The sequence below is a fragment of the Vicugna pacos genome, unplaced genomic scaffold (genome assembly GCF_048564905.1).
Source record: "Vicugna pacos unplaced genomic scaffold, VicPac4 scaffold_133, whole genome shotgun sequence".
NCBI lineage: Eukaryota > Metazoa > Chordata > Mammalia > Artiodactyla > Camelidae > Vicugna > Vicugna pacos.
The window spans coordinates 143,332-157,596 of record NW_027328813.1 but is presented as its reverse complement, the minus strand read 5'-3'; the positions used below and the strand labels follow the sequence as shown (position 1 = coordinate 157,596).

The 14,265-nt window shown below is 50.0% G+C and overlaps 1 protein-coding gene across 1 annotated transcript; it reads right to left on the bottom strand.

Annotated features, from left to right (window-relative positions):
- Window positions 1-3,728: 3,728 nt before the first annotated feature.
- On the bottom strand, window positions 3,729-12,673 carry LOC140695088 (uncharacterized). The gene is made up of 8 exons (XM_072958008.1): window positions 12,635-12,673; window positions 12,359-12,479; window positions 11,702-11,780; window positions 6,411-6,598; window positions 6,014-6,212; window positions 5,351-5,441; window positions 4,322-4,438; window positions 3,729-3,902 (listed from the first exon to the last, which is right to left on the bottom strand). Exons 2-8 carry the CDS (start codon window positions 12,446-12,448, stop codon window positions 3,833-3,835), a joined length of 834 nt encoding a protein of 277 aa, XP_072814109.1. The 5' UTR covers window positions 12,449-12,479; window positions 12,635-12,673; the 3' UTR covers window positions 3,729-3,832.
- Window positions 12,674-14,265: the final 1,592 nt, after the last annotated feature.

The window sequence follows — 14,265 nt, the reverse complement described above, 5'->3', positions numbered from 1 at the left end:
CCCTGGTGGCCCAGCTCCTTGGCTTGGCTGCCCAGAGGGGGCTGGGGGAATGGGTAAGGCCAGGGCACTCAGGAAAAGCACAGAGGACCTGACCTCTCCCTTCTGCACTCGTAAACCCTTCCCCAAATCTCAAGGCATTGGACAGAGATCCGCCACAATAATGAGATGCTCCCATCTCTTCACTCACTCCTGTCGGTTCACTTACATGCTGAGCATCCACTGGGTCCCAGGACAAGACACATAGGATGGCTGATGGGACAGGCTTGGTCCTTCCCCCTGGAACCTGTTCAATCTGATCAAAGAATGATCACTCATAAAGAGTTTCTCAAAATTATACAGAGACCAAAGACCAAGTGCAGAGTGAACCAAATTTAAAAATATATATGAAGATCCCCCAGTCTCCCCGCCTAAGGTTAACAGCATAAAGCAAAAAATTCTTGCCTTTAATCACCAGGGAAGTTGTCACCCCCTCTCAGGTGGAAAGGAGAGTTATTCTTTGAGCACGTCACAGAAGTGCTCCATCGGATTGGACCAGGGCATCTACATTCATTCAGCAAATGTGTATAAGCTCCTACTACATACGGGAATCTCCTAACTAGACCGTTCCCAAGGCTCTCGGGCTTTATCAGTCAACAAAATAGACATGACTCCCCATCACTGGGGGCTCAGAATTTTAGCAGAGGAAACAGGCAGCATGTTGGGGTAGCAAGAGTTTGGAAAAATTTTTAAAAAAGAGTGATATGAGCAAACTCGGGTGATGGCGGTGGGGTGGGAGGCAGGCAGGAGAGAATAAGGCAATCCTGGCAGATCTCACGGAGTAATGAACTTGAAGCAGAATAGATCCGGAGGAAGAAGGAAGAGCCGGAGCCAGAGGCCCCCAGAGTGAGGGGGAGAGTGTGGGCAGAGAGGCAGAGCACGCCGGGTCCTGAGGCCTTTGTGACGACTTTGGCTCCTAATGACATGGTGACCCGTTTAGTGAGTTTTGAGGGGAGGGGTGATGTAGTCCAACTTATGCTTTTGTGTTTGTGTTTTTTGGGGGGAAGTAATTTATTTATTTTAATGAAATGTGCTGGTGATTGAACCCAGGATCTCAAGCATGCTAAGCATGCGCCCTACCACTGAGCAACACCCACCACCCCCAATGTATGTTTTTACAGGCTCCCTCTGACTCTGTGTGGATGAGAGATTGTAGGAAAGCAAAGATGGAAACAGAAGGCTATTGGTATCCAGGAAAGGCTGAAGGTGGCTCTTAGGAGGGCGGGGAGCAGAGAGCAGGTATTTAATTAAGACAGACTATCCAGAATTTTCTAACAAGCTGGATTTGCTGTCTGTGAGTGTAAAAGAAAGAGAGAGAAAGGACATGGTTCCAACATCTGGGCCTGGACAATGGGAGGGATGTCCTCTCCGGATGGGAAAGGGGATGGGAAAAGGTGGGGCTGAGCAGGTGGAAAGGGGCTGGTATCAGCTCAGTTCTTCAATGTCATGGTTAAGGGGTGTGTTACATATTGCCACAGAAGTGCCTAATAGGTAGAGGAATCTGTTTTCTTTTTCTTTTTAACATTTAAAAAATATAATTAAACATATTAATTGTATTATGTGAATGATTTGGGAATTTTGTTTCATGCCAAGTTATATGTTATATATAGCCAAATGGAGCATATATCAAAAAGGGGAGAAATGAGGGCTTTCACATAAACTGACTGTCCGTAACGTAGGTAAAATTTCAATAAAACCAGTCTTCAGGGCAAAAACCTCATCTCGGTGTTACATAAAAATAAATGAAAAACGACTATGTTGATGTACCATAATTTCATGTTACATAATAGCCCCAAACTAACAGTGTTTAACTATGAGGCTTGTAGAAATACTATTCGCTTTATTCACATAAATACAGAAGTGCAGAAATGTTCTAAGGTAGAATTAGCATCTTAGTGGAAATAATACATATTTGAGCATTTTACATGATATATATGTACTGATTCAAAATTTGGAAAAGTAATTTCATAGTAGAACATATGTATGAATGTGAAAGCAAGATGAATGAAAGGAAAAGAATGTGATGTGAGTCTCAGGGATAAAGGCTCAGATGGAAAGGGGAAATCAGGGAATTTTGGAGAAATCGAGAAATTGATGGCATGCCAATTTCCAAGGCTGGGTTGCTTCCACCAAAGGAATAGCAGAGAGAGAGAGGAGAGGCCCAGGAACCCACCCTGGGGAACACCCACAGTATATGTTTGGAAAAAACAGGAGACATTGGCAAAGGACCAGCCAGCAGGCCAAAAGCAGAAACAGACAGAGAGATGGGCTGGGGGTTGAGTGAAGCAGGAACACGGGGTAGGAGGGATGGAAGAGCTGGGTCAAATGCTGCCGAGGGGCCAAGCATGATGAGGAGTCAAAATTGACCACTATATTTAGCAACATGGGGTCACTGATGGCCTTGACAGGGCAGTTTCCATAGAGCGAGGGATCAGGCGAAAAGCCAGAATGGGTGTAAAAGGGGATGGCTCAAGAGAAGATGCAGACAGTGAGTTTAAACAACTCCTTAAAGATTTGCTGCAAAGACACAGGGTGGCAATTGGTGGGGGTGAATTAGGGTCAAGGAGTGCTGTTGGTTTAAGAGGATGGACGTTTATATACTGATGGTGCCAACTAGCAGGAGAACAAAATAGATGAGGCAGTGAAAGAGAGGATGGTTTTGGGAGTGACAACCCAGAGAAGATGGGAGGGATGGGGCCTCGGGGACTTTTGGAGGAACTGGCTTTCGATGCCACTTTTAATAAGCGGTGGGGCACCGAGAGTGAGGTCACAGACATCAGAAGGCGAGCGGATGTGCTGGGAGTTGCTTGTGAAATTTCTCTTCTGTTGGCTTGTTTGCTTGTTCAAAGTAGAAAACTAACCTTACCAGCTGAGGAACAAGGAGGAAGAAAGAGTTACTGGAGCCATGAGCAGAAGATAAGAAAGAGCCTTCCAGGGAGAATGGGACAGTAAAAAGGGCAGGGGGAGGCGGGGGAGTGCGCTCCCAGAAAGTTACATTTTCTCTTTGACGTCCCCAAATGTGTGACGTGTTATTACCCTTCCTGCTGTCTACAAAATAAAAATTAATTATGGTTCAGAGGAAATGCTATTTCATTCTAAGAGGCTGCCTGTTTCTCAGGAATGGTCATCTTAAACTGCAAATATTACAAACAATGTTGAAAAGATGAACCTGTGTACCTAAAATCCCCTAGTTTCTATTAATCTGTTTACTACTTAGTTCCCCTATCAATAACACATAACAAATACTGCCATGATGGAGGTACACCGATGCTTAAAAGGAAATGAGATCTGTATCCTTTTGCTAAATTCCATGGCTTCCTTAATATGCAGTTCCACTTGGAATTTAGGAATGTCTGGTATAAGAAGTGAGAAACAGTTTGAGAAAATCCCGGCTCAGAATTATACATCACAACCACATCTCACAAGTATATACAGCCGTAAAAAAGTTTAAAAGCAAAACTCCGTAACTACTCTTAAAGACCTTTGCAAACCTGGGCCTTCCAAGATGTTTCCAAACTGGAAAGGAACTCCAATCTCTTGCCTGGTACCGGACCAGAGGCTGGCCAGCCTTTTCTGTAAAAGCGAGAGAGTAAATATTTTCAGTTTTGCAGATCATTTTGTTGTAACCATGCAGGTAGGCAATAAGAAAGCTAAGAGCACTGGGAGATAGGAAACAAACGGGCATGCCCACACTCTCCCTTCCACTCAGGGCAGCTTCTCTGTGGTGGGGAGCTTTGCCACAATCACTTGCTTCTTTTTTCCATTGGTTTCTTTGTTTCCACCTTACTGCTCGAGCTCAGAACTTCAGGTGGGCCTGGTCCTTCAGCATCCATGCAGAGAAGGCTGAGCGGGGTTGGGAACCCCACCTGATGGAGAAGAGAGATTACCGGGAGGGACATTGTGGAGGCCACCATGACACGAGACAATCACACCTTCCGGGGTGAAAGGGAACGAAGACAAGGGAAGGACACAGTAGTGGGACCCCTAGGTCGCCTGCCAGGCTTGTTCTCCCTCCACGGCAACCATGGGGGCCTGGGGGGTGTTGGGCTTCAGCTACGGTGATTAGGATGAAGGGACTCAATATAAAGGACCCTCCAACTCCTCACTAGGTTCCAAACGCAGCCCCTCTAAGTCCACCCTCTGAGTTTCTGGAACTCTGCTGGAAGAATACATGAGCAGGCCAGAACCAGAGCCCAAGCCAAACATGACAGGGGTCTCGTGGGGCTGTAACCCCATGCTCAGTGGTCGGGGACTCCTTGCAAATCTGCAGAAATCCCTGTTCCACCTCATTCCTGGGAGAAACCCCAGATCTCCTCCTGCTCTGTCTGTTCTTCTCTTGAGGCTATTGTCCTGGAGGGATGCTGAGTCATTGAACCTGGTCCTCCAAACGTACATAAGCAGCCTGTTCAATAAAACAAATTATGCACTTTTTCACATTTGCCAGTTTTTTGATTCCAGAAAGGCTGTGGGACTCATTCTCACAGTCTCCTGTGCCCCCACCACATGGTGGCCCTCTGCTCATGTAAACACGATTTCCCACAACTGCACCCTGCCTCCCAGCTTGTCAGAGGGGAGTGTCCCACAAAGACACAGGTGTTTGTGAGGATCCTGTCCCCCAGCAGAAAACCTGCTCCTGGAGCCACGGTCAGGGATCTGGCCTCCTAAGCCGCTCAGCTCTAATTCAAAGCCTAAAGTGGGGGCCCCGAACATTGCTGAATGACTTTCTGAATCACCTGGACTGGAGGGGACTGATTTTCTTTCCAGGAATGGAGGTAGCGCAGCCTCCATTTTCAGGGCTGACCTTGACGATGGATCTAGTTCCCCCGACTGCACCGCAGGAAGGAGTGGCCCTTCCATCCCACAGGTTGGAGACCCAACCCAAGGGAGTACTGAAGCAGTGCATTGCTGCCAGGTCCAGCATCCCTGCAGAGTGGCCTCTGCCCTTGAATGACCCCCTTCCCAGGGCCTTTCTTGCCCGGACACCACCACACCCCAGGCTGTGCCAGAGCTCTGGGGCTCTGCGTGTCCAGGGCACACAGGTGGCACCTGAGCCAGGTGTCCCCTGGGCCTCAAGGGAGAGAGGTCTGCTTCTGCATCAGGGGAAGGTGACCCCACAAGGCTGGCAGGACACTCTCAATATGGACCTCCAGGAGCCCTGGGAGCAGTTTCCCTGCAGGTGTTAAGAGCCATCATCAGGAGGGCAGGCCCCTCTTTGTGCAGACCATCCAGCAGTGCTGGGCCCACGTGCTGACCTCAGAAATCTACATGCCCCCACGATTCCCCAGGCAACCTCACAACTTCGTCACTTGGTGACCTGGGTACCACGAGCTCCTTGGCCATCCCATGAGGGTGGTCCTTGCAGGCATGGTCTCCAGGTTCTCCCGTTGAGAAATCCCCCTGGGTTTCTGTGGTCACAGAGCAGACACCAGAAGATTCTAGTCCTGCAGTGACCCCCACAGCAGTCAGCTCCCCTGTGCATGTCCAGGGACAAATGACAGCAATTTATTGCCAGGAACCGTGATTCCATACTAAGTTCAGGATCCTGGTAACTCACTCTGCACCCCAAAAAGCTTCCATGAGAAATGTGTGTATTGGGATGTCTGTGCCCCTAGAAGAGCTGTTCCTGAGGGTTCCTGGGACCCTCCAGCCCCTCTCAAGGTTCTCAGATCCTGGGTCTAAATTTCTATCTGCCTCTTTTGGTGTACGGCCACCTGTGTCTCGTGGTCACGGGTCACTTTATTGCATGACTTGGCATGTTCTTAGTGCTCGTCCTCCACCCCTGCACTAGACTCCCAAGATGTTCCCACTGACCCTTGGCTCCCTGGGTGGCTCAGGGGGCCCTAAGTCTGCACCCTTCACTCTCCTCCTCTACCCCCACCTCTGGGGCCACCCCTAGGTGGACTTGGAGGTGTTTGTAAATGAGTCTTACACAAGGACATGTCTGGACAAAGCAGGACCCCACCCCCGGAAAACTCACCTGCTCCCTTCTCAGAAGAGGACCCCACAGCCCCACATTGCCTCCCAGGGGTCTGCTCAGGACACAGTCCCCCAGTTCTGGGCAAGGTGTCTCCCTGGAATCCTTGCTTCCAGGAAGAGTCTCTCTGTCCTTCTTCAGAGTTTAGAGGTGTTCCCATGTCCCTGACCACCAAGATGCCCAGCACAGTCCCTTCAGTGACCTGGAGAGACAAGGAACTTATGTGGCCACAGGTCTCACAGGACACACCTGCTGGGACCCCAGGCTAAAGGGCTGTCCTTCTGCCTTCTCAGGTGTGGCTCCCGTGGTAACTTTTTGCAGGGGGCCCAAACGGGGAGTGTGGCCCAAAGCAGTTCATGGGGCTCTCTGGGCAGGGAAGACTTGGGCCAGGTGGCCTTGCCTGGTTTCCCTGCTGGGCCACTCTGAAAACCCCCGCTCCTCTGGCTGTGGCTGGAGGCCCCTCAAACCTCAGGGCGGGGCTCTTTCTCTCAGCCTCCACTGACTCCAAAGCCACGCTGGTGCTGGCGAGGGGAAAGAGCTTTCTTGCCTTCTTTTGGCCAAGTTGCCACAGGTGGATGCTGCGGGGAGCTGGAGAGAGAGGTAGCACTTGCTCAGATGTGAGTGGTTAAGCAATTTGACACCCTGTCAACTAGCCTTAAACATTGGAATGAGGTCTTTCCCGGTAAAGCTGGAAGTTACTTTCAGTAACTTGTCTAAAGATTTCTTTTTTTTTTCCACTTAAAGACTCATAAAACCTCTCCCAGGTCATTCCTGGTATGGACCATTATCCAGGGATCAATCAGGAAATGCAGGAGGAGAGGGGTGGGGGTGGGGGAGAGGGGAGGTTAGATCAGAGCCCACGGAGAGGAGATGCCCCTCCCAGGAGCCTCACACTGGGCAGTGGCTTCTGGCATCCAGCTCTCCTGTTCTCAGGCCCATTCCATCTGCGGGGTTTTCCAAAAACATAATGGTGGAAGGGCCATGGAGGACACCTAGAACTTCCAGAATAGACAGGGGGAGCAGAGTTACCATGCTGGCCCTGGGTTTGGAGACAGACCTGCAGTGGAGACCACAGGCTTCTGAGAAGCCAGTTTCGAAATAAAGGCAGTATGCACTGGAATACCCGGCTCGAGAGAGTGCTTCATCATAGACATGTAATTTACATAGTTCTCACCACTAAATTCTGTGTTCCCAACACGCTACATGAATGACGGCTTCAACACACATTCATTTCTGAGATGTGAAAAAGTGTAGAGCCGCTCTTTCATCCTGCATAATGGGCATGGCTACACTTAAGAACACTTACCAAGATTTCTCAGCAAGAGCCAATTTCGAAATAAAGGCAGTTTGTGCAGGAAAACCCTGTTGGAGTGAGGGCTTCCCCATACACATGTAAGTTATAGAGTTCCCCTCACCATGAAACGCTGTTCCCAACATGCTACATGCATGAAGGCTTCGACACACATTCAGTTCTAAGCTGTTAGCATGTGGAGAGCCGCTCTTTCATTCAGCACAAAAGGCATGGTTACACCCAGGAAGATTTACCCAGATTTCTCAGCTGCTTCCTTCAGCCAGATTCAAAATAAAGGCAGTTTGTGCTGGGAAAGCCTGTTGGAGCGTGTTCAGAGCTGTTTCGGGCTCTGTCCCAGCTGGAGGGTGCAAAGCCCAACCTCCAGAAAGAGGGACCAGGACCCCACCCGCCAGGTGGTGTTGCCTTTGTAGGGGAACAGTGATCTTTGGGTAAGATATATTGCGGCTCTCTCTAAAAACTGCTTTGACTTAAGTTTGCATCCTAGTCACCAGTTCCAGGACAACAGAAAAGGCATACCCTACATCCCTTTGCACTCAACTCTTCCCAAAAGAGCAAATATTTGTCCATGAAAATACCAGCTGCTCTTCTAAGGCCCACTAAATACCCAGCAGTGTGGGCGGTGCACTCTTGATCAGGGACAGGAGGAGAGGGAACAGCGGTCCTCCTGCAGGCTTGGCCTGGTGTGGCAGCTGCGCTGTGGGTGCGTGGTGGGGAGGGAATGCAGGGAATCCTGTTTGAGGGGCCTCTGTGCACGCCTGCATTATAGTCTGAGGTTTCATACAAAGGCTCCAGGCATCCTAACTGGTTAGATACAGCCCCCACCCTTGGGCTGGAACCACCAGGAGATAAGTACCTGTAACAGGGACGGTGCCTGGTGTGGGGAGAGGTCATGGGACACTCCGGGGGCAGGGGCGGTGGTGCTGGGGAAGGCAGGGGATGCAGTGAAGGGTGGAGGGAGCAGGGTCCTTTGCTTGGGGGTGCGAGTTCTTTGGGAGACCACAGGGAATGGCACACATCATCCCCACCCTATACCCCAAATTCCTAGCCCCGCCAACACAGGGGCTGCTCTGCACCCTCTCAACGTGGCTCTCCTGTAAGACCGCACCCAACCAGGCATCTGGCACCCTGCCCTACCTCCCCTCTTGGGACAGATCCCGTCTTCTTGGAAACTGCCTAGCAGCGCGTATTCAAGGCCGGCAGCCGGCCTGGCGGATCTGCACTTCAGGTGCCCTACCTGGCCAGACGTGCCTGCCTGGGCTCAGTCCTCTATCTTGCCCACAGGTAGCCTGGGTCCACTTCCGGTGCAAGCGGAGGCCGCGGAGCCCAGGCTGAGCCCCGCACACAGACAGGTGAGGGTGCCCCCGCCCCGCTGCCCCGCCGCCGCGCCCACTGTTGGCAGCATTGCCCCAGCCTCCGGCCGGTGCCACCTGCAGCTGAGGACCTCCGCGCAGCCCCGCCCGCCACGGCCCCGCCCAGCTGCCCCATAAGCCTCCCCCCACCCCCGTCCTGGCCGCGCCCTTGCTCCCATTGGCTCCGAAAGTTCTGCCCTTGCACGTCTAGCCTCGGGAGGACGCAGACGCAAGCGCTAGGGGAGGGCCCCGCGGCGTTGCCATGGATAAAGACGCCGCGCTCCTCGCGGGCTGGCGTGCGCTTCTGGGGCAGGCAGCGGGCTCCGGAAGTGTGCAGCTGCCCGGGGCCATGGCGGTGTTTGCTGCTGGGGATGGCGGCTTGCTTGGCCGGGCCACTAGTTCTGGCCGCGTCAGTCGGCGGCCGACATCCTTTCTGGGGCGGCGTCTCACAGACGGTAAACGTACGGCAGCGCCGTTGGCGGGGCCAGTGGACATGGACCGGGGTGGGATCCGGGTTGGTGTGGCGGCCGGGGAGGGCTGAGGTCATGATGGCAGCCCTTCTTGGTGAAACAATAAAATGAATAGCCATTTTCACAAGACCTCTGAGTAAATCTACTAGGGAACTTCATCCTGGACTGAGGAAGAGGACTGGGGAGGAGGGGGCATTCAGGGGCACAGAGAACCATGGGCCACCTGTCCCACGATGGACTTTAGACTCACCCTCACCCTTCAGGAACTACTAAATACACACAGACAGAGTGCTATGGACAAGATTTTTTTTTTAAACAAATCCCTGAATCCCTAGCAGGTCTTGTTTCTACCCATACACAAATGGCTTATGTGCATAATGTTTCACAAAAGCCTTAAAATATTATCACCCCAACTTGACACATCAAGAAACTGAGGTAGAGAAGTTTATCACATTCTACAAGATTAGAGAGAGGCCACGTCAGACACCATATTTAAATCCAAGCCCCTGCTCCAGTGCTCACACTAGAAAGTGTGACATACTGCCCCTTTCCTGCCCTCTCCCTGCAATCAATCTCTGAAGAGTCTTTTCTGTGTCACCTGGAATCACAATCACATTCATTTTCCACAAAGAGCTATGTCACTCCTTGGAGGACTTTTCAAAATCTAAAGGGTTGGTTTGAGAGGAGAGATTTGCATTTTCTGTTTCTCAAAGGAAACATGGCTTTAAAAGAAACTGAAAAGTAGTTATCTAGTCTAAGCCCTCATTGTGCAGAGAAAAAACCGGAGGCTCAGAAGAGATGAGGAAAGGGCCTTATTAACAAATATTGCCTCAGTGCAGCACCAAGCCAGACCTGGCACTTCTAGGGGAGGATCTGGAAGGCCCAGGAGAATGAGTGTTAGAAAACAGAAAGAGAAGAAGCATACAAGGCCCCGTCTCTTCACCACCATAACATGAATTTCCACCAAATTACCCAGAATGGGTGCAGCCAATATTAAGTTTGTCAAAAGAGGTTATAGAATTCTCAACCATAGTGGAAATTCCAACATTTACTGTGCTTTTTTCCCAGTTCAAGCATCAATTCAGTGGGCACTCTGTACCAGGGACTACACGAGGCCTGGGGTTCTCCCAAATACAGATCTCTATTACCACGTGTGCAAACCACATTAAGGCCACCAGAAGAAAAGCGCCCACAGATAAGATGGAATTACTGAAACTGAAAGCAGCAAAAGAGCATATATTACTAGGAAAAACGGTGCTCCTAGTAATGGACACATGGACATAGAATGCAAACTGTGTTTAGCAGGCAGGAAAGGGGGGATTAACAGATACAAATTAGTAAATATAAAATAAATGACAAGGGCCTGCTATATAACACAGGGAACTATATTCAATTTCTTGTAGTGATTTATACTAAAAACAATCTAAAACATATATATATACATATGCATATGTTTATAACTGAATCTCTGCTGCACACTTGAAAATAACATTGTAAATTGACTACACTTAAATAAAAAATAATTTTAAAAAATAAGTAAAAATAAATGCAACGCCATTAAGAAAAAATAAAAGAACTCTCTAATCCCCTTAACTGTAGGTGGTCGAGAAATCTAGCTGCAAACACCAAGTCCACTGGATCACTCCAGCACTGGCTGTCACTCTTTCTGACCATCAGAGAGTCACTTGCTTCACTGAGGTTACTTTTCTCTTCTGTGAAAGGCTACAGTTGCAACTAACGATGTATAGAATCTCATCATTCACAAGCCCAAAAAGTAGTGAGAACTTCACATGGGCCAGGCTCTGGTCAGATGAAAAGATAGGGTCCCAGATATATTCATGGGTAGAAGAAGTTTATGCCATAAAGTTATAAATTCTTCCTGTTTTGATAGACAGATTCATTTCAATTCTGGTTAGAATTCCTACCAGATTTTTCTTGGAATATAACAAGTTAATTTATGGTCAGGAATAGCCAAGAAATTTCTTTAGAACCACCACTTGGGAGGGGTGGATAGGTCATTCATTTCCACTGCTCTTTCTGAAGTGATGAAAACGTTCTGGAATAATAATGGATGCACCACTGTGAATATGCAAAAAGCTGCTGAATTGTACCATTTAAATGGATGGAATTCATGGTTTGTGAACTATATCACAATAAAACTGTCCTATGAAAATTATTTCTTGACAATTATTTTTCAGTTTATACACTAGTCTGTCCCACAATTTAAGAAAAACAAAAAACCTAAACAAGCCAAACTCTGCCAGGAGCACTTTAGGACTGCAATATCCCTGGGTCTCCAAGGCCTCTGGTGGTGCTGTTCCTGTTAACGCACAATAGCTGGGCTGGGCTAGTTAGGGACTGTAACTATCTTTTGAAAATCGAGGATCACTCCTTTCACCCTGAGAGAGGGAAGGAAGGAGGATGTCACAGCCTCATGCCTTCAGCACATTTTTAACAGAACCAAGCCCTGCTTTCACCACTGCAATCCCTCTCACTATAAAAACACGTGACATCAACAAGCACCGCCATCATAACACCTGAAAGTGTTCAAGGTACTTACCTGAGGCAGAAACATGGAGGGGGGAGACAGAACCTCGCTTAGCAGTGACGCTCCCTTTTCCCGACTCCACCAGGAGAAGCTGGGCGTTAGAGCCGGAGGCTTTCAGCCCAGGTAGCAGCGCCCACGCCACAGAGCTGGTCCTCAGGGAGCGGGAAAGGGAGAGCAGGGCAGCCCCGGGGTCGCGGGGCAGGGAAAGCGGGGAGGGGGACGCGGGCTGCAGCCTCGCTCGGAGGACAGCCCCAGCCACAGTCCCAAGCGCCCGCCCCCGTCCGGGTCCGCAGACCCCGCCCGCCCGGGACACAGCCCGCCCAGGGGCGGGGACGGGCCGCCGGACGAGAAGAGGAAGCCCGGGAGGAGAGGACTAGCGGGAGGGAGAGGGGAAGGGGACGCCAGCCGCGGACTGAGGGGATCCCGGCTGGGTGAGAGATGGCAGGTGCACACCAGGCCCTGGACACTGTGGCCGGGACGCCGGGGCAGGTGGCGCTGGCAGAGGGGTCTGGCCTGAGCAATTCATCTGAACACGGGCTGACTAGCGCCCTTGGGGTCTGTGACAGGCGGACCGCCCTCCCGCAGCCGCCTGACCCCTTTCCCAGGAGCCCCCCACCTTGCACTTCCACAGTCAGAGGCCCCGACCCCAGGCAGGAACCAAAGGCCTACCGGGCGACGTAGTTGAGAAGCCTTTGGGCCCGATCCCCGGCTCGGATATGGAGCTCCCAACCAGCGGACCACTTGGCACTGACTGCGCATGCGCAGGAGGGCCAGCGATCCTCTCTGGGTTCTGTGAGAGAAGGTGGGACAGCGAGGGAGGGAGAAGATGGGAGCGGGTGGAGAGGACGGGAAAATTGGAGGGATACAGATGGACAGGATGAGCAGAGAGAAGGAAGGGATCTGGAGAAGGGAGGGTCTTAGAGGAGTTGGAGATAAAAGCTTTACCTCTGGGGCACCCCTAGGCGGCAGACCTGCCTCTGTACCCTTCTGTTACCCTTCAAGCCCCGCAGCTCAATTTTACCACCGTGATCCAACCCTCCGTCCGATGCTTCTGCAGAAACCCTAGGGAGATCACACGTTGCCCCCACGCGGAGCTGGGTTTTCTGTTGCTCTGAGAACCAAGCACCCGCAGGTGTTGTCGCTCAGAACTACCTTGGGAAGAGCACATATTCCCCTTTTACACGCTGGGAAACAGGCAGGCAGGATCTCTGCCTTAGCTCCACTGTCCCAGGTGTTGGGCTGGCGGGGAGCGGGATGGTACAAGATCAGAGCCCCAGACAGAGCAGACTGCCTGAGTGTTGGTGCATAGTCCCCATCCCTCCTGGGTAAACCATACCCCACCCTAGTGGAAACATCAAGGGCTCACAGTAGTTCCCTGGGTGTGGGAGAGCTGTCCTCATGTGAAGGAAAAGTCCAGCTGGGCTAACAAGCTAAGTCACAAATCTAAGTGTGATAAGTGTCAGTTTACTGATCTAAATTATGCTGGGCTATCTCGTAAATCTGAAGTTTAGTGTCAGTTTATTGGCCTAACAACCTAACTCGTAATTCCAAGCTCAACAAGTGTCAGTAATGTGATCTGTTACAAATTGATAAGCTCCAGTGTACTTATTCCTTGCTTTTTGTTCTTTGAGCCTTATTGGCTAATGCCCCCTTACTTGTAACTAAGCCTTTAAAACCTCATGTGCACGTCTTGGAGGTACTCAAAACTTCGGAGCCGAAGCCCCTCTGAGCCCACCGGCATAATAATTCTGAGTACTCCAACACTCCGATTGGTGCTTTTGTCTTGGCTGGCCTGTTTCCATAACACTCAGCTCCAGTGCCCAGCTTTCTAGGTAGATAGGAGTGTTACCAAGTCGAAATTAATTCTCCTCAGTGCAGGACAGGCCAATAAGTTGGGAGACCAGATGTTGGGGCATGGAATAGCAAGTTTCTGTAGACCTAGATGGCAAACTAATGTCCTGGAAAACCATCTCCCCAAGTCACAATTCAGGCTCCTTTCCTATGTGCTTGGTTAGTGCAAACTTCTTAGTGTAGGAATTCCTTCTTGTTAGAATCCTTTCTTCTTGCAGCTATCTGCGTGGGTCAGATCCCTGTAAACCTCCAACAAAAGAAACGTTATTTTCTATTCTGCAATTTGCTATCTTTTAATGAATGAAAAAGTGTTAAATATCCTTAAAGGTCAGAGCCTTCAGAATAGGGTCTCCTGTTTATTTCAGGCTCTAGGCAACATTGTTTTACAAGCAAGATGAAGCCTAGGTGACAGAGCATAGGGTTAAATTCAAAGGAACAAATCTAATATGGAGTCAGATTTGTTCTGTTATATTACCCGGCCAGATGCCACTTGAGGATTTAAACCCCTTTAAGTTAAAAATAACTAAAATTTTAAAGGAATTTACATACATAGGTGGGAATGTGCAAAGCATATCTGGAAAAGCACCCAAAGGATAGTAAACAGAGGCATCTCCAGAGAGGGCTGAAAGAACAGAGGATGAGGGAAAACTTCTTTCACTTGTGTATTTTTGTTCTCTGAGTTTTTTTTAAACCATTTCCTTGTATTTCTTTTTCAGATAAAACAA